The 23,780-nt window shown below is 44.0% G+C and overlaps 3 protein-coding genes and 1 long non-coding RNA gene across 6 annotated transcripts; 2 read left to right on the top strand and 2 right to left on the bottom strand.

Moving 5' to 3' along the window:
- Positions 1 to 947: 947 nt before the first annotated feature.
- On the top strand, positions 948 to 4,622 carry LOC147963019 (uncharacterized). Of its 3 annotated transcripts, none has more exons than XR_015607230.1 (3): positions 948 to 1,081; positions 1,268 to 3,450; positions 4,186 to 4,622. XR_015607230.1 is itself a non-coding variant. In XM_087526596.1 (2 exons), the coding sequence occupies exon 2, from the start codon at positions 1,700 to 1,702 to the stop codon at positions 2,843 to 2,845; it is 1,146 nt and encodes a 381-aa protein (XP_087382722.1). In that variant the 5' UTR covers positions 1,417 to 1,546; positions 1,623 to 1,699; the 3' UTR covers positions 2,846 to 3,680. The 3 variants fall into 3 exon arrangements, 1 of the variants encoding a protein (XP_087382722.1); XR_015607231.1 differs by lacking the exon at positions 4,186 to 4,622 and having other exon boundaries at positions 1,268 to 3,159; positions 3,264 to 3,680; XM_087526596.1 differs by lacking the exons at positions 948 to 1,081; positions 4,186 to 4,622 and having other exon boundaries at positions 1,417 to 1,546; positions 1,623 to 3,680.
- A 2,332-nt stretch (positions 4,623 to 6,954) lies between these two features.
- LOC147963018 (uncharacterized) lies at positions 6,955 to 7,578 on the bottom strand. The gene is made up of 2 exons (XR_015607232.1): positions 7,370 to 7,578; positions 6,955 to 7,199 (listed from the first exon to the last, which is right to left on the bottom strand). It is a non-coding gene; the product is annotated as an uncharacterized LOC147963018 (long non-coding RNA).
- Positions 7,579 to 9,003: 1,425 nt separating this feature from the next.
- Positions 9,004 to 14,231, top strand: LOC125514607 (protein disulfide isomerase-like 1-4). Its single transcript, XM_048679943.2, has 12 exons — positions 9,004 to 9,663; positions 9,748 to 9,877; positions 10,796 to 10,961; positions 11,075 to 11,193; positions 11,292 to 11,372; positions 11,538 to 11,624; positions 11,764 to 11,838; positions 12,104 to 12,172; positions 12,256 to 12,336; positions 12,418 to 12,552; positions 13,366 to 13,422; positions 13,841 to 14,231. Exons 1-12 carry the CDS (start codon positions 9,080 to 9,082, stop codon positions 14,000 to 14,002), a joined length of 1,746 nt encoding a protein of 581 aa, XP_048535900.2. The 5' UTR covers positions 9,004 to 9,079; the 3' UTR covers positions 14,003 to 14,231.
- A 1,406-nt stretch (positions 14,232 to 15,637) lies between these two features.
- Positions 15,638 to 19,939, bottom strand: HIP1 (HSP70-interacting protein 1). Its single transcript, XM_048678042.2, has 10 exons — positions 19,664 to 19,939; positions 19,390 to 19,572; positions 18,522 to 18,609; positions 18,330 to 18,410; positions 18,090 to 18,154; positions 17,754 to 17,894; positions 17,556 to 17,672; positions 17,097 to 17,453; positions 16,936 to 16,993; positions 15,638 to 16,043 (listed from the first exon to the last, which is right to left on the bottom strand). The coding sequence occupies exons 1-10, from the start codon at positions 19,817 to 19,819 to the stop codon at positions 15,946 to 15,948; spliced, it is 1,344 nt and encodes a 447-aa protein (XP_048533999.2). The 5' UTR covers positions 19,820 to 19,939; the 3' UTR covers positions 15,638 to 15,945.
- Between the last annotated feature and the right edge of the window lie 3,841 nt (positions 19,940 to 23,780).

Below are 23,780 nucleotides of genomic sequence, written 5' to 3'. Positions count from 1 at the left end.
TAAACGTACACACGCAGACCCTATCCCTATGAGCATCTCCGAGAGACTGATCCATTATATCATCTTGTGATTTTATGAAGTCATCGTAAACGCCTCGTAATCGACGGGAATGTTTCCTTCCACTAAACGCGCATCGCCAGAAATCCTGAAATAAACTCAGGATAAATGCGAGCACCATGATTTGAACCCTGGTAGGCTATCTAACCACAGATTTGGTCCGCACCATGGTGGGACGGGATAGGGGAGGCGAGGTCACAGAAGAAGGGCAACTGGTGTGTTGTGCTCTATAACCATGCAATTGCGAGAGACCAACGGCCAGCATGCAAGAGGGACCACGGGATAGACAACAACACCATGAAGAAGTGGGTGGACAATGACAGATGACCGTCTGATTGCGATCCAAGGATACCTGATCCGTTCGGATCTGTTGCAAAAACACAGTGATTCGCCGAATAACTCCCTCGTCCATTATTATAGCTACGTAAAAATTGATTTTATTATTATATTATTATAGGTAGAGATTTTTTCCGTTGCCTCGCTGGTCCAGGTATGGGTGGGTTATGGCCCAACCCACCCAGGTCGCCCTAGTGGTCAATGGTGGAGCAAGTGCGTTGACCTGACGTTTATTAGTGCTCCTAACAAACACAACTATGGATTGTCGGCGGTGTTATAAAGAAGGAAAAAAATAGCACACTACAAGAAATAGCGCCCCCATTGAAAATATGTTATTAATCATGATATAACACGCTATAGTGTGATATTAGTGAAACATTGTACACTGATCAATTTAACGAGATAATTCTCCACACGCTATAGCGTGTTATTAGGGGCGTTGTAGCGTGTTATTTTTTTTCCAGTGGCTATCACACACTGCTCGAGTGGACAGCAGCACTAAGCTAGTAGTCGATCACCAGTGTCGACATCCGGCCTATAAATTGACGCCGCAGTGGCTAGCGACGGTGAACCAAACACTCCACACACTCCAAATTAATCTGCATTTACACATATATGCCTCTCTTCCGGCGGATGTAGCTCTTGTTCCGGCCAGGCAAGGAAAAGCTAGAGGGGGAAAAATCGCCAGGTAATTCATTTTTTACACGAAAATCCCCAGGCGATTCACACGACACAATTTATCACGGATGGGTACCTGCTAACATGTCTACGTTAGACTTATTTAAACTCGGATTATTCTTATCATCTTATGTATGCATCAATGCATGTATAGAGAATGCTGGTGAGCTAACTTGACCTACACATTTACATACAGAGCTACCCGACCATGGAAGCTACTACAACCAGCCAGTTACTTCTCTTGGTGTTGGTAGTTTGCAGTGTACATGTGGTCACCTGCAACTCTTTTTTCTCATATGGAAACGAGACAGATCGGTTGTCGCTGCTTGACTTCAAGGACGCAATCAGCCTCGACCGGCACGAAGCCTTAATGTCCTGGAACGATAGCACCCACTTTTGCAGCTGGGAAGGTGTCCTGTGTATGGTGAAGACTCCACATCGTGTCACTTCTCTAAACCTTACAAGTCGAGATTTGGTAGGACACATCTCTCCTTCACTTGGGAACCTCACATTCCTCCATTATCTAGATCTAACGGATAACACACTCACAGGAGAGATCCCACCCTCCCTTGGTCACTTGCATCGCCTCCAAACCCTGGGCTTGAATAATAACACATTGCAAGGAGCGATGCCGAGTTTTGCAAACTGCACAAAGCTCAGGGTGCTCGATGTTTTGTCTAACAACCTAGTCGGTCAAATTTCTGTTGATTTGCCCGCTCACCTTCACAAACTACTTCTGTCACATAATAACCTTACTGGCATCATCCCAACCTCTCTTGCCAATATCACAACACTAGCTGCCATTGATTGCAGATATAATCACATCAAGGGAAATATCCCAAGTGAGTTTGCACATTTATCCAGCTTGCAGTACCTGTATGTAGGTGCCAATCAGTTGGCAGGTAGGTTTCCGCAAACCATCTTGAATATTTCTACACTCATCGGCCTTGGCATTTTTCTCAATGGTCTAAGTGGAGAGCTACCACCAATTCTCTGTACCTCTCTTCCCAATCTCCAGATACTTGTATTGGGCGGCAACTTCTTCGTAGGGAACATTCCTAGTTCACTCACTAATGCTTCCAATCTATACAACATCGATTTGTCCGGTAACAACTTCACCGGATTGGTGCCCACCATGATTGGCAAACTTACCAAACTGTCGTTGTTGAATCTTGAAGAGAATAAACTCCAAGCACATAGCAGGGAAGACTGGGAGTTTTTGGATAGCTTAGGCAACTGCATGAAACTACAGATATTCTCCATGACTATGAATCATCTATCTGGGCATGTACCGAGTTCATTAGGTAACCTTTCCAATCAACTCCAGCGTCTATACTTGGCAAAGAATCAATTATCTGGAAATTTTCCTTCTGGCATAGCAAACCTTCCCAACTTGATTGGTGTAGCATTGTCGGGGAATCACTTTACAGGTGTGGTTCCGGAGTGGATTGGAACACTCAACACATTGCAGCAAATAGGTTTAGCTCCAAACTTCTTTACAGGGGTCATTCCGTCATCCTTCTCAAACTTGTCTCAATTGGGATCGCTCTCTCTATACTCAAACCAGTTCATCGGCCACATACCACCAAACTTTGGAAACTTTCCAATGCTTCAATATTTGGACATTTCCAATAATAATCTTCATGGCAGGGTTCCAATGGAGATCTTCAGAATCCCATCAATGATTGGAATAGATCAATCATTCAACAACCTCGATAAACAACTTCCTACCAACATTGGCAATGCCAAACAACTCGTATATTTTCGGTATTGAACCTCGTTAATGCCCCGGGGATGTAGCCATATCGGTGAACCTCGTTAACAAATACCGTGTCTCGATGTGTCATCTATGATCTTGCATTAGCGCTTTATTCTAATAGGCACCAACCATGAAATCCAAAACCAAGGCAACGATTTCGGTGGCAGTACCATGAAAATGGACTTGTTATCCAAAGGCATGTGTTTGCTTCTTTCTTTAAAACAAAAGGTATGGATGTGTTTTCTTGATGTTGGCTTTCTATAATGTCCTACATGACATCCCCGATGATGATAGTGAACAGCTTATCCAAAAGCAAATCATCGCATCAGGTAAAACACAATAACCTATTGATTTTACAAATGGCGAGGAAGAGAAAATGGCCCTCATTTGGTCTGAAATACATTGTCTAACTTTCTTTCTGCACCGGTTGCAGATAGGTTATAGGCGATGGGTTGGCCGATTCCCGAGTGTTAGCAATGTTGCACCTCGATCAGCATGTATCCGTCTGATCTTCTCTCCCAATGGAAGGGTTTCTCTGGTGTGAATGAAGCACTGCAGATGGGGAACCCAAAGTGCAACCATCCCCTCGTTGTTACCCGTTCCTTTGCTACCATTCACATGTACTACCTTTGTAATCTAATATAAGATCTTTTAGATCACTAGTTTACACGGGGAGTAGCTCATAGCTCACTGGTTCTCAAGTGTAACGGTTGATGCCCTTACATGAAGGCGTCGCTACGGCCATGTAGGATAGGGTTGCGGACATCACTTGAACCTCCCTCCGGTAGCTATCGGGCATGCATTTTGCACTACTGGATTACATTAAATTGGAGGCTGGGATGTTATACCATATTTGTTCTCTCTTCCATTTTGCGCAGAACCGAACTATTTTAGTGTAGCATCGATATATCATACGACATGTGCCTGTGCGAGATATAACAACAGTTATCTTTACACCAGTTTTGGCATACATAGTGGACGGCCTTAGTGCTATTAGTTCTATATTACTAAATTTGTGCATGTACACACATGTTAGTATCAATTTGCTGTCATCCAAATACTGTCGCTATGCTGTTGCAGTTATATTTACCTTCCTCATAAAATGTTCAATTTGTTATTTATTGTACATGAGTAAGAACTTGTAGCATCGTTGTAATTAATTATAGATTCTGATGTTCCAGAATTTGGTTGTTGTCTCAGTATCAATTATTTCATTTGCACATTGATCTTTTTGAGAAAATATGTCATAATTAACATGTTTCTTTAGTTTTTCAAAATAAGCATTGGTGATTTTCTATGTTGCTATAAACCCATTTCTCCTACAATTGTTACTGATCTAGTTTTAAATATTATAGGATGAACGGAAGTGTTTTTACTTGGAGTGAGTTGATCAAGAGTGGCCAGAGTCTTTGAAGATGTGCCTAACGAAGCTCTGGAGCATGTATAAGGAAGTGAACACACGTAGGCTTACAGATAGTCTTGTCAACGCTGAAGCATATTTCAAGATGTGGGATAAAAAGTTGAAGGTGGAGAATGCGCTCAGATTTTTTAAATCAGACTTTGCTAAGATAGTGTTGGCGAAGGAGGAGGCACTTTCCCATTTGGCCCGTGCAAAACGGGTTCTTACTGAACTGAAAGCAGAGGTGGATAAGACAAGCCTGGATGATCTCGGTTAGGGAAATGAATATATTGTTCTCATGAAGTTGAACTAGTTATATGTTGTACTGTGTTGTTTTCATGTAGCTACCGTATTGTGATGTTATAATATATTTATGTGCCTGATATGAAATTGGCAAACAACTGTTCGATATGCAATATGAATTTGCGTAATACTGGAATTATTAATTGTAAACTAATAAACCTGCTAAATGTGTCATGCATCTTTGCAAACGGTTCTAGCAGTAAAAGCGCTTGCGATGGATAGCCCAATGCCACACAGTTTTCTTCATCAAATCATGATGATAGTGAACAGCTTATCCAAAAGAAAATCATCGCATCAGGTAAAACACAATAACCTGTTGATTTTACAAATGGCGAGGAAGAGAAAATGGCCCTCATTTGGTCTGAAATACATTGTCTAACTTTCTTTCTGCACCGGTTGCGGGTAGGTTATAGGCGATGGGTTGGCCGATTCCCGAGTGTTGGAAATGTTGCACCTCGATCAGCATGTATCCGTCTGATCTTCTCTCCCAATGGAAGTGTTTCTCTGATGTGAATGAAGCACTGCAGATGGGGAACCCAAAGTGCAACCATCCCCTCGCCGTTACCCGTTCCTTTGCGACCATTCACATGTACTACCTTTGTAATCTAATATAAGATCTTTTAGATCACTAGTTTACACGGGGAGTAGCTCATAGCTCACTGGTTCTCAAGTGTAAAGGCTGATGCCCTTACATGAACGCGTCGCTATGGCCATGCAGGATAGGGTTGCGGACATCACTCGAACCTCCCTCCGGTAGCTATCTGGCATGCATTTTGCACTACTGGGTTACATTAAATTGGAGGCTGAGATGTTATACCATATTTGTTCTCTCTTCCATTTTGCGCAGAACCAAACTACTTTAGTGTAGCGTCGATATATATCATACGACATGTTCAGTGCGAAAGAAGTCATTTGTTCGTTCCTTATTTGCAACTCTGCCTTGCTTCGGTTCATATATAGTGTTACTATTCATCACCCAGGGTGCAGAATAAATTATTCTTCATCAGAGGTAATCTTACGATCGCTTTCTAAATAAATTACGTTTACAATATAAATAGTTACATGCATATTGATTTAATATGTAAAATTTGGTATAAAAATAGGTTATAAGACCTGAAAAATCATATTTTATATACGTTTTACATTATGTTCTTACATTCGTAATTTTATGTGATATAAAATATTTTTTACGGCGAGTACATATTTTCTTACGTTCTCTTTTTATGTATGAAATAAGATAAAATTTACAAAACATAAAAATACGTTGCATTGATGTCAAATTAGAGAGGGGGTGAAGAATAAGTTATTTTTCATCCGAGGTAATATTATGACCATTTCATAATTAAATTACGTTTGAAATTTAAATAGTTGCATTCTTATTGATTTACTACGTAAAATTTGGCATAAGAAAATAAAAATATAAGTCATAAGACAAGAAAATTTACAGTTTATGTGTATTTTACGCTATATTTTTACGTTTGTAATTTTACATAATATAAAATATTTTTTACAACGATTATATATTTTCTTACGGTCTCTTTTTACATCAGAAATAAGACAAAACTTACGGAACGTAAAATTACAATGCGTTGATGGTAAAATAGAGGGGGGTGAAGAATAACTATTCCTCACCCAGGGTGACGAATAGCGCGACCCATATATATGTTTGTGTGAAAATGTAAGGACGCCGCACAAACTCTTTCTTGTTGGACACGACGATCCGTACAGAACGTCCAGCAAGGAAACAAAGTAACACAGTTGGTATATCTCTCTATACCAAATGTGTTAGTCCCTCCTTAAAGTAAATTAGTGATCTAAACACTTTTATATTAGTTTACAGAGGATGTACTTTTTTGTAGCTAATTAAGCCATGGCCACCTATGTTGTTCATTGTTTATTTATTTATTTATGAGATAGCACACTAATCATGCCGAATGGTCTGCAGGGATGACCACCTGTGTTATCTATGTTACTCAACCATCCATGTTCGTCTATCTATCTATATATTAGTACCGTCCGTGTAACTTGTGTTGATATATATTAGTACCGTCCGTGTAATTGTTGGTTGGGCTGATGGATTAACGTGTCGTTTTTATGAGAAAATGCTCCAGTGATTCTGCCCGAGTATCGCTCTTGATTTACTCCTTGTAAAAAAAAAAAAAGACCTTGCTCTATGGAATGCATGATCCATCAGCCTATAAAAAAAATGGTGTCCGCAATTAATGGCTCTGTCGTTGGCGTTGTCTACCGGACAACCATGTCCTTGGACCTCCATGGCAAAGTATGCAAGTGCAATTAGAGCTTGGTTCATTTCGGATATGGTTATTTCCAAACTTACTAACCGCTAGGCGAGGCAAACACAAAGCCACTAAATCTAAGATTACACACGAGCAAAAATCAAATCAAACAGAACACCAAAACATGGTGATAAAGGTTCTTGCATGCAAGTCACAAGAAGATTTTATTGCTGGACATCATTGTCCATTCTTTGGCATGATGCTAGAGTGCAACTCTAGTTACAAATGACGCAATGACAATGGCGGTAAAAAAAAGTGCCGGCGCATCTGGCTTTCCTGACATTGTCCCAGTGACGCGCGCAAACGAAATAGCATTTGAAATCCAGGCACAGTATGTCCAGGATAGGTGTATTCCTCTCCACGCAATACTCTGTAGACAACATACATTCGTTAGTAAAAGAACTCCGAATTAAAAGGGTTCAAAGAAATTCGTGCGGTTGAGTTGACAATATTCATGACGGTTTTTTCTACTCCGGTTGGAAGGAAAAATGAAACACACACACACACACACACAGAGGAATAGGGAGATTGATTTTGTACCAGCGCAGGCGGAATTTCCTAGCAACACAAGCACCATGAGGCAAATCAGAATAGTTTTGTCCCCCATAAGATACAGCAGAAACTTCTGCTTTGTCTCGTTTCTAGTATTTGGGCTTCAAAAGGATAGATGAAGTGTTATATTTATAGACTTATTTCATAGAACATTTATTCCTAGTTCTCTCAAATAAGATAAAAAAAATCTCTGACCGCACTATGTCGTAAGCTCTATTTAATAGAATTAAACACGTGTTCATATATAGCAGTCCCGGCGACCATATCTTAGTCATGTATCTAAAAACAGTTCCTATTTGCCAGAGAAAACTTACGAGATGCTATGGATTTTGTGCTAATATCTATATCTAGATGAAGATACGGATGTTGTCTTTTTCGCCATTAAATGGGGTGCCGCATCAAACTTTAGATTAAGGTGGCCTGACTAACATATAATACACGGCGTACTAGCATGTTTTGTCCATTTAATGTGGTTCTACCTGTCTATGGGGGATGCTCTAAATAAATTCATTTTTCACATTGAATGGTGAATATATGTGACATGAAGAATCAATCCTATTGAATATCCTATCACTTCGTTTGAATGTTGATATTCAGGCCTAGATATTGATATTGGCATTGGATATCCCGAATTCCGTTGTTTGGATGGACAAGGAATCGGTCCAAGGAATTGGGCTGAAATATTTGATGCCCAGTTCCGAAAGCCCGTGCCTCTATCCCCAAATTCGGAGGGGGAGAGCTCGATTTTCGCTGATATTCGGGAAGCAGCCCGCGACTTGCCGCTCCGACCACTCCAGATAAGGAAGAGGCGCACTCGAGCGGGCGGGAGAGGAGGCAAGCACAGCGGCGACGCGGAGCTCCCGGCGGGTCCAGCATGTCAGACCCCGTCCGCCGCCTCCTTCTTCCCTTTTCTCTCCGGCGGATCCCTTGCTCCCCCGCGTGTGGCCACGTCCCCGTTCCTCCTTCCCTTCAACCCCGCACACCCATCTTCATGCGCGCTCGCCGCCCCTTTGGCCGCCGCCTACCCCATCCGGTCCGATTTGTCTGGATCAACTCATCCGCTAAAACCAACCTCGACGCAAACTTAGAAGCATGGACTAGTCGATTCGCCGAATGTTCGTCAAACGGTTTAAAAAAAATCATGACCTGTTTTTTTAAGGGTGTAACCTTTTTTTTCAATTCATCCATTGCCATCGGCGTTGGTTGGGCCTGCCTGGCCCATTAGCAGGAGGGGTCGATGGGCCCTCACGCGCCCCACACCGTGGCCACTCACTCACACACTCCTCAGCGAACCAACCTCTGGTTGAGATGGTTAGGTGGACAGTGGTATCCCCAACCCATTAAGATTCAAATCCTGGTGCTCGCATTTATCCTGGATTTATTTTAAGAATTCCGGCGATACGTTTTTAGTGGGAGTAAACGTTCCCGTCGACTACGAGGCGCCTACGATGACTTCGTAAAATCTCAAGATGATATGCCAGGTCAGTCTCTCGGAGGTGCTCATAGAGGTAGAGTGTGCGTGTGTGCGTTCATAGGGGTCAGTGTATGCACGTGTATATGAGCGCTTATGTGTGTACTAATGCTCAAAAAAAAACTCACACGCTCCTCAAAAATTGAGTCTTTGCGTCCAGCCGGCGGATCCAAGTTCCACTCCCACTTCCCACACGCTCTCCCACGCTCCTCGCCCGCCGGCCGGCCATGGCGGCGATGCCGACGCCCCGATCTTTCCTGCTGCTGCTCCTCCTCGCCACCCCCTTCCTCCTCCTCCCCCTCGCCGCCTCCGCCGCAGTCCCCACCTCCAACCCGGACATCGACCTGGAGTACCTCATCAAGAACGCCGGCCTCGACGACTCCACCCCGTCCACCCCCACCGACGACCCCGAGGACGGCGCTCCGGACTTCCCCGGCCTCGACGCCGACTACGACGAAGACGAGGACCTCTTCGGCGACGACGACGGGTCAGATGAGTCCTCCCAGGGCCCCGAGGTGGACGAGGCCCACGTGCTCCTCCTCACCGCCGCCAACTTCACCGCCGTCCTCGCGGCCCGCCGCCACGTGATGGTCGAGTTCTACGCGCCCTGGTGCGGCCACTGCCGCGCGCTGGCCCCCCACTACGCCGCCGCCGCCTCCGCCCTCGCCGAGCAGGGGGTCGACGTGGCGCTGGCCAAGGTGGACGCCACCGAGGAGCACGACCTGGCGCAGGCGCACGACGTGCAGGGCTACCCCACCCTCCTCTTCTTCATCGACGGCGTGCCCAGGGACTACTCCGGCGAGAGGACCAAGTGAGAAATTTCACCAGATCCCCAATTCCCTCAGCTGCTGCTGTCGTGTCACTCGTTCAGAATGAATTTTTTGCTTTGCTGCAGGGAGGCCATCGTGGCTTGGATTGGCAAGAAGCTGGGCCCTGCGGTGCAGAACCTCACCGCCGTCGACGAGGCCGAGAAGGTCGTCACCGGCGACGACGTGGCCGTGCTCGCATTCCTCGACCACCTCTCGGTACGCTACGCAATGCGCCTTCTCCAGTGGCAGCAAAGTCAACCAAACCCAAAATTGCTTCAATTCCAAACCATGTTACACAGATTGACCCAAGAATACAGTGCTTGAATCGCAACCAAACAGCTCATGTGGCCATGTTACCCCAAATTAGCTGACCACAAGTGCAATGCACCTGTTTTTCTCACTTCCCCTGAATATTCTGTTAACTTAACTCACTGGATGAAATGTCAACCTGCATCTTCTGTTTCCATGCGCTCAGAACAAATCTGAGATCTGCTCGTATGTTTAGCTATCGGTACGCAATGCAAAGCCAAGCAACCTAAATCGCTTCAATTGCAACCCATGTTACCCAGATTGACCAAAGAATACAATGCCTGAATTCCAACCAAAGCACTCATGTGGCCATGTTTGTTACCCCAAATTTAGTTGACCACAAATACAATGCACCTGTTTTTCTGAATGCCCTTGTTCTTTTGCTTGCTCACTACTACGTACTAGTAGTAGATAAAATGTCAACCTACATGTTCTGTTACCATGTGCTGAGAACGGCTCCCGGATGCGCTCATATGTTTAGCTATCGGACACTTGCATATAACATTGTGATAAAATCCTTAATTACTCTATCATTGAATGTTATAGGGTGCTCATAGTGATGAGCTTGCTGCTGCTTCTAGGCTTGAATTGCAGCAACCATCCATGTGGCCATGTTACCCCAGATTGATCCAAAATTACATTTCGTCTGTTCCATGATTCCTTTGCTCACTACTAGATAAAATGTCAACCTGCATGATCTGTTACCATGTACTGAAAACAAATCCGAGATGCGCTTGTATTTTTGGCTATTCTAATTCTGCGCTGCATACATATATACACTATGGTGATAAATCATTAAATTACTCTTGTCATCAAATTGTATAGGGTGCTCACAGTGATGAGCTTGCTGCTGCTTCAAGGCTGGAAGATACCATCAGCTTTTATCAGACTACCAGCCCCGATGTAGCCAAGCTTTTCCACATTGACCCGGAAGCAAAGCGCCCGTCAGTAGTCCTGCTCAAGAAAGAGGAGGAGAAGCTGACCGTATTTGGTATCTTCACCTCCGAGTTGCTTTGGCTTTCAGCGCCAGCCTTTCCTTTCCATTTCTTTACACGTTTTGGTTTGACCGTTAAATTGGATAATAATGTACCGTGTGCCATGCAGATGGCGAGTTCAGAGCGTCTGCGATTGCCGAGTTTGTGTCGGCCAACAAAATCCCATTGATCACCACCCTCACACAGGAGACCGCCCCTGCGATTTTCGATAATCCAATCAAGAAGCAAGTATGCCATGCTGTCTGCCATGGGGTTTTATTTTCATCATGTTCTCGGCCCATGTATCACTCCTTTGCTGATCTGCTGTCTTCTAATTTCGAAATCAGATTCTGCTATTTGCTGTTGCGAAGGAGTCCTCAAAATTTCTGCCCATCATCAAGGAAACAGCAAAATCATTCAAGGGGAAGGTATTTTTTTCTGCTGATCGGACCAGTGTTTCATGAACTTCTTTCCTCTGTCGTGTTCCACGCTTTATACTCAAATCCAAGCCATCACTTATTTCCTTTCTAACTCGTGTGTTTGCCGAGGTGGAGTCTCACTAAGCACTGACGTGGCCTGTGTCTCAAATGCAGCTTTTATTTGTCTTTGTGGAGCGTGACAATGAGGAAGTTGGCGAACCTGTCGCCAATTACTTTGGAATCACTGGACATGAGACCACAGTAATGCCTCTTATTTTTTGCCATGTTTGTCTGTGTTTTGATTTATTGTACAGAAGAACTATAGAATGCAATAATTTGACTTTGATTTTAATTTGTCTGCTCTTTCTGTTTTGTACATCCTGATTTGATTACTTTGCAGGTTCTTGCTTACACTGGGAATGAAGACGCTAAGAAGTTTTTCTTCAGTGGTGAAATATCACTGGACACCATGAAGGTAATTGCTTAAAATATTTTTTGCAAATTCAGTACTAGATTGGAAGTAAAATCATAAGAGTGTGGTCAACAGTTGCAAGAGAATGTAGTATGTTAGCAATATATAAGCTGAAAAACGTGTTTTTGCTTTTTGTTATTTGATTTATGCTGTTTTTTATACCACTTTATATTTCTAATGTTGTTGGGTAGGATGGTATCGAGTATCATTGTTCAAGAAAGTACAATGTTCCTTATAAAAAAACTTTCTACTTCTCGTTAATACCCAGGAATTTGCTCAAGATTTCCTGGAGGACAAGCTCACACCATCCTACAAGTCTGACCCAGTACCTGAATCTGTGAGTGGAGAAGAATTATCTGATATCTCTTTTCCCTGTCATTATTTACACGACAATGAGGCATTCTTTGTGTTCCCGTGCAGAATGATGAGGATGTCAAAGTTGTTGTTGGCAAGAGTCTAGATCAAATAGTTCTGGATGAATCAAAAGATGTCCTTTTGGAGGTATGTTCAGTTCTTGCCAGGTAGTATTTGAGAAGATAAAAATTGTGTGTTGTCCATAACGCCGTGCCATTTTGGACGCAGGTATATGCACCATGGTGTGGGCATTGTCAGTCACTGGAGCCTATCTACAACAAGCTGGCCAAGTATCTCCGTGGCATCGACTCCCTTGTAATAGCCAAAATGGACGGCACAAACAATGAGCATCCTCGTGCCAAGGTCTGTGTCGCTATCTTTTGACTTCTTCAAACTGGATATTACTTGCTAGACTAGTCTGAGTGCCGGGCCATCAACAGTCATAGAACCTCTACATACATTTTATATGAAACAATACTAGTTATAAAACGTGTAGAAGTTATTTCAACACTTTCCTCACTTGAATGTGCAGTTGTACTTGTTTATGGTGCACAGAAAGTATAGGTCCATTATCTGTCTGCTGCCATCTTACTCCCTCCGTCCCAAAATAAGTGTCGCTGACTTAGCACAACTTTGGTGTCAGCGACACTTATTTTGGGACGGAGGGAGTATCAGTATATGATAAATATATTTATTCTGCACCTATTTATCCATACGCTACAGTGTCATGGTACAGTTTGTCTAACGGGCTAAAGAGGTCGTATGGCTATTGTCAGATTTGAATCACATGCTGTTAGGAGTTAGAGACAGGTTAATTTGGGAAACAGGTCGTATTTGGCAAGACAGATTTGGCTAGGAAGATAGAGACAAGAGCTCGAGTCTTATGGGACAAGTTGAGTTGAGCCTCAGAAACGAACACTGTCGCCAGGTTTGTTGAAGGATGGCGCCATGTCCCCCGGTTATCTCGCTATAGTTGGAGGCCCATAACATCTTGAAATAGTGCAACAGTATTTTTGATGCATATATAGTATTAAATGGCGCATGGGGAAGCTCGCGCTCTTCTATTTTTGGTGTGGCACTATGATTATGACTGTTACATTTTGAAGCTGCCTTTCATTTAGCTCTGTTTTCCTTTTTATTATCTTTCCTGACTTGACACTTTGCTTCCTGTTACAGCCTGATGGATTCCCCACAATACTCTTCTATCCAGCTGGGAAGAAAAGCTTTGAGCCTGTAAGTGCTTACATATGTGATGTTTCACTTCTTGCTTTGCAACACATCTCTCTTACTACGATTTTGCGATTTGTCTTTCAGTTGGTAGCAATCGCGTTAACCTCGCCCCTGTCCTTAATAGGGCTTCTCAGCACAGCTATCGTTATGCTTTGCTAGAGCTGTCTCTAGACTCCTTAAACTCAGCTAAAACATCCATGTGATTTAGCTGCTGATTTGTGCATGCTTATATCCCTGCAAATTTTGTGTATATGCCTTTGTAGGTGCTTTACGATTGGTCATGCCCTGTGATTTTGGGTAATGGTGGTAGATTCAGTGGACAGCTAGCTAAACTCATGGGTGGAGCTTGAATGGTGCTATGGGATTTTAGTCAACTGGTAACCTGATATACTAACTCAATTTGCTGGCTGAACTCTTGCAGATAACTTTTGAGGGGGACCGGACGGTGGTGGAGATGTACAAGTTCCTCAAGAAGCATGCTGCTATCCCGTTCAAGCTGAAGCGTCCAGACTCGTCAGCGGCACGGACCGACGGCGCCGAGGGCGAGAAGAGCTCCGGTTCGAACCCGAAGGACGAGTTGTAGGGGGATTACTTACGCCATTGACAACAAGTACGCGGTGCTGCTGTCAAAAGCAGGAGGTGGAGAACAAATAGCTAGGTATCAACTCGGGCCGCTGGAAGTGTATGTTGTGAATACGAATATTAGAATAGAATCCATTAGAAGCAAGAAGTCCTTTGCTTACATCTTGTTCCGTATCTTCAAACTAGATATATTCATACTCAAAATCTGAGAGAACCAAGGGTAGCCCACAGGTAGCTGGCTACATACATACAGTAAGAAAGTACGCCCCCCTGTAAACGTCTTGTAAAAGTTTACAGAGGGAGACGTGGAGTTTCTACACCCAGGAGCACAAATGCTCCTGGTGTGAACAGTAAAATCAAAAAAAAAATCTGAAATTTATTTACGACATACTTTCACAAATGTTTGTGGTGCATGCAAAATTTCATCACAAAATCACATTGGTGGAAGGCATGGTAAAAAAACTAAATCGATGCTCTGAAAATGTTACTTACAAAAACATTTTTGAGCTTCGATTTTGTATTTTTTGGCACGATTTCCGCCAATGTGATTACGCGATGATTTTTTGCGTGCACGACAAACATTTGTGGAAGTATGTTACAAAAAAATCAGATATTTTTTGAATTTTTTAGATTTTACTATTCATGCCAGCATTTGCTCCTGGGTATAGAAAGGCACTTTGGCCAAAGCACGGCAAGATAGAGTGGAGTTAAGGATGCGGAAGAATATGCGCGACAATCAGCGCATACAAATATGCACTGAAAAACTTAAATGGTTCACCATACACTAAAAAAAGTTTAGTTTGTTAAAGGAAATGTTCATCATATATTAAAAATAGTTCATCCTACAATAAAAAGTTCAATTTGTATAAACAAAATGATTCAAATGTTCAAACATGTTTCCATTTAAAAAAATTGTTCATAAGTTCAAAAATGTTCATGCTTTCATAAAATGTTTGGGAGTTTCAAAAATATTCTTCCATTTCCAAAATTTGTTCGTGTTTTTGGGAAAGTGTTTTTCAGCAAATTTTCAGAATTTTAAAAAATATTTTACTTTTTAAAATAATCCAGAATTTCAAAAAGGGCTCACGTTTTCAAAAACAGTGGGTCATAAAAATATGTGCGACACAAATATTGGTTCGCACTTTCAAAATTATTCACAATTTTTCAATAGATGTTAAAAAATGTTTCAGATCTGATGCTGGTGTTAAACATTCGCGTGTATCATTTGCCACCAACAGCCGATACTTCTATTGGCAGTAAGGACGGGCCGTAAAATATTTTTACGTGCTTTTCAAAGAAATAGGGCTCAACTATAAAAAAAAATGTTTGGTTTTCTTATAATGTTCAAAAAAATAACAAATTAAGTTCACGTTTTTCAAAAAATGCTCACAGGTATTGAAATGCTTGAAACATTTTTTCTGTTTTTAAAAATTGTTATCAAATGCTAATCATCTCTAAATAACTGTGAAACATGTCCTGGACTAGGGAAAAAGAAACAAACAAGTAACAGGCACAGAACCAATTCAACTAGCGACACTACTGCAGCAAACAGAACAAGTAACCAATGCAAAGCACAGCAAAATCAGAATGCAAATAAGAATCGGGCAACACGAATCGCAGGCATAAAAAGCATTCATCAGCTGTAACGTCTTCTCCGCCAAATATATAAACAAGGAACTGTCGCATCATCTCGGTAAAACCCTCGAGCATCCGCAGACTGTCAGCCACCGCAAGTTCGCTACCGCTACTTACTACCAACATGTAATAAAAAGCCAGGCATGACATATCCCCCATCCAACATGCGTCTCTGCGCGCTAGTATCGCCAACCGACAACACATGCATGTCTCTCGATGCCAAAAAGACACTGCCAACACTTAACCAGAGTTTTTTGTCCTGCTGATGATCGCAAAACCATCGGTCACGAGGGCAGGCTCAGGGGGCGTTCACCGGTTCCCGTTCATCTTGGCCATCATCTTGGCTATGATGGGCCCCACCTTCGGGTTCGCCTGGTGCTTGGCCAAGTTGGAAGGGTTGCTCATCACTGCACCAAACAGAGGGTCAGGTCACTGCAAATGAAGTAATGAACAAGAACACAGGCTGCCAAACAACCCTAAAGCATCAGGCGTATAAGCAGAGATGCAAGATGATTCTGTCCTAATAATAACATCCATGCATTTACTATTTATAAGAGATTACAGTTCATGTTAAGCACTATAACCAAGTTTAGAGATTACAATTCCTATAAGCATTATATCCGAGTTTAAGAATACTGCAAGGTTCAAAAATTTAGTATAGCTCGTATAAAATGGTGCCTCCCATCTACGTAAATATTTGAGCCATGCAAACCCTGACCAGTAAATCACAGGACCAGAACAATGTACACACATATCCCTAAAGCAGCAAATACATGGTGATGCAAGCAAACAGCTCTGTCCTAACAATTAAAACTTCCATGTCTTGACAGAAAATTAGTCTGGCCTTCTCTAGACATGGATGCATACCAGGAATGTCAGAACCATGAGTACTAAGCTGAATTATTAGAATATATCTACTAATCTAGCAGTATAAGAACAAGGATGTCGTGTCGAACGCATAACATAACATAGTGGCCTCTAGTGATAAAGAGATGATCTGCGACACCAGATTTCAGGATTGAAAGTACATCACTAGCATGCTTGCATGTTGAGGATATTCAATCAAACTAATCCACACCTTCCATAACTCAACAAATATGACAACTCTACTCTAGATACAGACTAAATACTTTGGAAAGAAATATGCTGCACCTATGACCACTGCTATTATTAAGAGAAAATCTATCTTCAGTCAGCGGTTTTCCAGCACCAGGACTTGGCCAGGAAGATCAATTACAACAGGCAACTGTACTATAAAGTAAATGGGGATTAGAGAACTATTTGAGTAGAAAACTGTACCATCTTGAAGGGCCGCCATAACCTCTGGGTCACCAAATGCTGCCATCAGGTCAGGGTCCTGTTTCAAAGAGAAGAAAGAAGAACATTGTGTAAAACAGGTTTCTCCAGTATCAAGAGTTATGGTTACAAGGAAGACAGGCAGACACTGGGCAAGCACTTACATTCAAGATGTCACCCATATCAACATTCCCGGGAGCACCTCCAGCTCCAGGCATACCACCTCCCATTCCTCTACCACCCCCCATTCCAGGCATACCACCTCCCATTCCTGCGGGCATACCGCCCCCCATTCCTGCGGGCATACCTCCACCCATTCCTGCAGGCATACCTCCACCCATTCCTCCAGGGAAACCACCCCCCATTCCTCCAGGGAAACCACCAGGCATTCCTCCGGGGAAGCCACCAGGCATTCCACCCATGCCTCCTGGGAATGGGAAGCCACCGGGCATTCCACCAGGCATGCCTCCTGAAGAGCGGCTTGATGATTGCTCCTTCCTCTTGGCCTTCTCATAAGCAGCCTGTCAAAAACACAAGGCATTGAGCTTCAGTATGAATCCTAAACAGTACCCCTAGAAAGCTCCTACCACAAGTGGAAAAAATTAGTATGATGATGAACCCACTTGTGCCTCGGCACGGCGACGAAGCCTGTCACGCTCAGCTTTCTTCTCCGCCCTCTCTTTCCTCAGCCTGTCATACTTCCTGCGGTGTTCCACTATCTTGTGAGCATTAGGCTCCACCTGCATCAGGATCGTTGATATGAGCATGTGCGTTGTGTCCAAACATATATATAGGACATAGTTGATGCAACAACATCCCACCTTCTTGAGCACAGCATTGATCTCATCATCATAGTCAATGTTTGACGCGGCATGCAGATCACGAGCAGCTTCCTCCCACTTGCCAAGCATAGCATTAGCCATTCCACGGGTCTTGTAGCCCTTTGCAGAGTCTGGGTTGATCTGAAAGAAATACATAACAAAAGGATGGGTAATCAGATAAAGAGCATCATGTCCTGCTTGCAATCAACATAACTGATGTATGCTTAACCCATCCCTTTACACTCCAGAAAACTCTGCATCTAGACCACACTGTATGGTGCATGAAACAGAACAGGGCAGTAAAATAAAGGGACAGACGGGGAACAGAATCATCACCTCTAGAGCAGCGTTCGCATCACGGATGGCGGCAGCAGGCTTCTTCATTTTGATAAACACAGATGCTGCACAAAACACAAGGATTCCACAACCCAGTCAGGTGCTGCTAGTCACATGGGCAGTAAGTTAATGTAGCCCATACATGAATGATTGCTGATAGTGGATTCAACCGACACAAGGAATGCTTTTGTACAGCAACAAGAGGAGAGAATGCATCAGTGGCAGTCACATCATTTATACCTCTGGTACCGTACATGATTGCCGAGGTTGGATTCAGCAGTATAGCCTTGGTGAGGTGCTCAACGGCCTCTTCCAGTTTCCCTGACAAATAGTAACACAGCAACAGGGATTAGAGAACAAAGGAACAGAGGTGATGCCAGCTAGCCAGCCAGCTAGCACAGAGGCAAACAACAAGGCAAGAGTGCGTACTACCTTCTGACATTGCTTCCATTGCCTGGCCCTTTGCTTCCTGGGAGGCGTCACGGCTCTCCTCGGTCACCTCGACGGAAGAGTCTCCCATCTGTCAAACAAAAATCAGCGCATCGGTCAAGGGATGTGCTAAGAGCAGAGAGACAGCTGTATTGAAGAAGTGATCGCGCACTAGAAGAAGCTACTACATTATGCAGAACTGGACTAGAACAGGGCAGTGAAGCTCGACAAATTGTGAAGAAGAAGAAGAAGAAGAAAAAGGAGCTTCTTTGGTAATAGTAAAGCTAGACTAGAACAGGGCAGTGGAGTGTGATTAAAAAATTATAGTACAAGAAAGCATCACAATCCTGGGTTGTCAAACTAGAGCACTGTAGCAGAAGAAAGCAGCATGATCCCGGGTTGTCACTTGTCAGGTAGCAACGGTCTAGAGCAAGGCAGCGAAATTTGACATGGAAAGTTGCCAGAGGATTAAAGAAGAGTACGAACATGGTTAAGAACAACTAGACTAGAAGAGTGACAGGGCAGTGAAGATTGACGAACTATTTGAAGAGAAAAAGAGCATCCTTGGTTGTAAGGTAATGATGAAAGATCTAGCAACTTGAGTGTAACTAATTATGGAAGAAAACAGCATAATCCTGGGCTGTAAGATGACAACAATCTAGCCATCTAGTGCAAGGCAGCAGGATTTTGCCAGAGGAAGTTGGCACATTTCTTGAAGCCGGTCAGTCTACTGTGATCCCGCGGCGGGGCCAAGAACAGGAGCAGTAACTAGTGCTTGCTGTGATGCGAGTTGACCGCGAATCTGGACTAGCAGAGCAGAACGGCGATGGAAACAAGGAAGCAGAGGATGGGGGTGAACAGAACAGGGGACCTTCTGGGGCGCGTCGTCGTGGTCGGGGTGGACGACGCCGTCGTCGTCGAGCTCGAGGTCGGACTCGACGATCTCCTCGTCGAGCTCGTCGGGCTCGGGGGTGGGGTCGCGCATGTCCTGGTCGTCCTCCTCCCCCTCCTCGTCCTCGTCGTCGTCGTCGTCGATGTCGTCCATGGACCTCGCCTGCCGGTCCAAATCCAACCCAGTAATCAGATCGGACAAACAAGGAAAGGGAACAGAGGATCGGGGCCGGGGAAGGGACGGAAGATCGGACCTTGGGCGCGGGCTTGGCGGCGGCGGCGGGGAGGGTGGCGCCGAGGGAGGCGAGGTAGTCGCGGAAGAAGGCGAGGGCCGGGTCGGCGAGGAGCGCCGGGTCCTTCTTGCACGCCTCCACGAAGGAGCGCAGCTCGCCCAGCTTGGACGGATCCATGGCCTCTCTGGAGCTCTCGCTAGGGTTAGGGTTTCTCCTCCCTCCCTTCCTTCCTCCTTGGGGCTCCCTGGGTTGGGTGGAAGTGGGGAAGGGGTGGGGTGGGGTGGAGGGTTCTAGAACAAGTGCAAGTGGGGAATGGGTCTTATCACAGGGAGAGGAGAGGAGAGGATGCGAGGGTTAACTCCACATTTCCTCCCTGACGTTTCACCAAATTGGCTACTCGGCCCCCTTAACCACCATAAACCATTGGAGTGTTCCGACCACTAGTTACACTAAATCACTCGTGTGTTATAAGCGGTTTTATCAACTTGGTGTGACATAATCATTGGAAAGGAAATGCTCCGGTCAGACATGCGGCCGGCCTCCATACGAAGATACTGATGGGTTAGCATGCGAGGGTCATAAAGCCCGCACCCCACCTGAGGTTCCATGAGCTGGCTGCTCTGCCCCCTAGATGGCACAACCGGACAGGTATTTATTATAACCCGTGGGTGTTTGGATGATCACACGAGCGGTTTCGCCGATGTGGACGTGAGACGTTAATATGAAGATGCTTGTGGGAACCAATCGATAAGACATGCGCTCGTACATCCGTCTTGTATGACACTTGGACCCCGACACATTTTCTTTTGATGTATAGGATTTATAACAAATCGTCTTTGAAGATTAAAAAAAACATAACGGTTCGATTGATGCGCTCGTTTTATGAGCGACGATCAATTCATTTTGCCGTGTGGGGTAAGCATGTGAAAAGGTAAGGAGCCTCTTCATAAAGGCGCGGATCTGAGCTTGATTGATGCCTGCTAGCCAATCTTTTTTTTTGAACACCCATGCACAAAACTTGGCATGTATTTAAACTCGTTGCATTCAGAGGAATGGAATAATCATCTCTATACGTGGCATGGTGGTCAAAAACGTGGCGTTGGTTAGTTGAAATGAAAATATTCAGGTAGACATGGACTGACATCCATATGAATTAATGGACTGGTAAGATATGTGCATGCAGATCCAAAGAATGGTTATGTTACATCATGATATGGAATTTATAGCAATATCCTCATAAGAATAAAAAGACATAACATCTGGACTGAGGCTCATCTAAATAATAATAATAAGCACCCGATTCATAGGTTGTATAAGCGTTTTTGCCGACATGGCATGAGTCAATTGGAATAAAATACTCGTGCCGAGAATATCATCGACCTATGTTATATGTAAATACTCATGCAATGGACTGACACATGCTTGAGAGCCGAAAAACGGTTCAATGCTTTATTTTACAATGAGCGGCTTTTCAGACTTTATCGTGGTCTAGCCTCTATAACCATCTTCGAAGAATAAAAAAAACATCGCTTCAATTGTGGCCCTCCAAAGATCCGCTTCGGTCTCATCACAAAGAGTTGGTTGCTCAGCCCCCTAGACGACAGAACACAACGCTTATTTCACGGGCTCACTTAATGACAATACAAAGCCGCTCGATTCATTTGTCGCGTCGGTGGTTTTGTTGCCAGCATGAAGTGAGTTGTTCCAAAGGGAAATGCTCGGGTGGACACGGGGTCAACCTCCGTCATGTGTGAATACTCATGCAACACAGACTGACACATGTTTGTGGGTTGGGAGAACGACTTTAATGCTTACTGATACATCCATTTTGCATCATGTTTTCTTACTATTATTTATAATGTTTTTATGCATAATAACACTTTATGAAGTAATTCTAATGGTTTTTCTCTCATAATATGTAAGGTTTACACAAAGAGGGAGAATGCCGGTAAATGGAATTATGGACCCGAAAAAGCTATGTCAGGGATTCCGCACATCTCCAAGTAAGCTGAAATTTTACGGAGAATTATTTTAGAATATATAATAAATATTGAAGAAAACAACTACCAGGGGGTTGCCTGGTGCCCACAAGACACTAGTGTGCGCCAGGCCCCCAGGCGTTGGCGCACCCTAGTGGGGTGGAGCTGCATATCAAAAAATGGAGGAAACAAAGTGGAGACGGCGGCTCAGATCTACGGCTTAGCGCCGCCGGAACCCATGCCAGACGCCGTGCGGTCTCGTAGCCCGCGTCAGTGCGCCCGACGCCGTGGTGGCTACCCGAGCCCGGGCCTCCATACATGCAGGGTCGCGGCGTGGACTGGGGGGCTGGCCCCGCGAGACAACTCCCTCGGCCGGCAGCCCAGACCATAAACAACAAGGGCCTGAGAGAGGAGGGTAGCGTCGGGTGGGAAATTAGGAATCGGCCTCGAGAAAGAAAGAGGGAAGGAGAAGGAGAGGTGAGCAATCCCTCTTTCCTTTTCTTTCTTCTGAATGAAGCATCGAGGAAACGAAGGCGAGGAAGTTGCCTAGTCGATGCTTACTTTATAGGACTAGACTTCTCATCCAGAGATACATGCTTTAGAGCGATATCCTTACAAGAAGGAAAAACACAATGCTCCAGGCGAGTGCTCATTTAATAAAGAAACCACTTGATTCTTTTTTTGCGGGTTAAAACCGCTTAATTCTTTGGTGGTACAAGCGGTTTCATCATCGTGGCATGAGTGAGTCGAAATAAAAATAATAGGGCTGTCATGGGGTTGACATCCGTTGGGATTTTAACATTAGACATATAAGATACGATGCCTGCAAATTCAGAGAATGGTTTTTAATGCTTACTTCATGATGCTCGAACTTCTCATGCTTCATTTGGATATATGCTCTATAGCAATAGCAATATACTCGTATGAATAAAAAACATCACTCTGATCGTGGGCTCTTTTAATAACAATAATAATAAAACACCCCTTGATTCATTTGTCATATAGTCGGTTTTGCCAACACGGTGCAAACCAATTGAAAGCAAATGCTAGGGTGTTTACAAGGTTGGCCTCCACTGTTTGTAAATACTTGCGCAAATAGATTGACACGTATCCGCAAATCTTGAGAAAGGTATCAATGCTTACTTTATGACGCTCTTCATCCTAATATAAACTTTATAGCGATATATCCTTGAAAGAATGAAAAACATCGCTTCAGTTGTCAGCTCATTTGATAAATATACTAGTTCGATTCATTTTTATTTTTGACGTGCCATCTCTCATTTAACCGGTCAGAATGTAGGGACTTTCATGATAAGGTGCGGAGCTCGATTTGTTGCTGCCATTATAGTCTACCTTTGCGAAAGATCTAACATTTGTGCGAATAAGAGCGGGTGAACTTAGCACTAACTCAAACCGTCTACTAGAATTAGGAAAAAAAGGATGTTTAGAAGACGAGACAAAACACCTCCATCGGATGGCTTTTGCCAATGTGATCATAGTCTATCTTTGCGAAAGATCTAACACGTGCACGGAGAAAGGCGGGTGAACCGAGCACTCCCTCCAATTTGTAACTTGAAATAGAGAAGAAAAATGTTATTTGGAGGACCATAAAAAACACCTCAAGTGGGGAGCTTTTTCTAACGTGGCACGAGTCAATTAAAAGGGAATACTCATGTCAACACATGGGCGACATATATGTGATAATACTCATGCAAATAGACCGACACATGTTTCATCTCGATCTGGGCTATACAATAACTTTTCCGGAAGAATGAAAACACATTGCCATATTCGTTTTTCTCGCACCCTCTTGTGGATGGGTTAGACGCCGCCCCCTCTCGATAGGGTGCGGGGCTCGGCTCGTCATCGCCTCGGTGGTCCAGATGCCACACGTGAGCAGAGAAGGGCGGGTGAACCGAGCACCGGCTTCAGCATTCACCAGAAGTATATAGAAAATAAAAAGACGGTAAAACAACCGGATGAAAACACTTTTGCCGTTGCTGCTTTTGCCGCATGTGGCACGGGCCGCGGGAGGGGAACCAAACCACGCTCTGAAAAACCACCTCGCGAAGCTCGAGAGGCATCTTTTGAGCAGTTTGCAGTAGGGGTGGACTAACGAGCAGCTCGGCTCGTTAAGCTCATACTCGTTAAGCTCGTGC

The sequence above is a fragment of the Triticum urartu genome, chromosome 6A (genome assembly GCF_056163025.1).
Source record: "Triticum urartu cultivar PI428250 chromosome 6A, HENAU_Tu73, whole genome shotgun sequence".
Lineage (NCBI taxonomy): Eukaryota > Viridiplantae > Streptophyta > Magnoliopsida > Poales > Poaceae > Triticum > Triticum urartu.
This window is presented reverse-complemented; position numbering and strand designations above follow the sequence as displayed.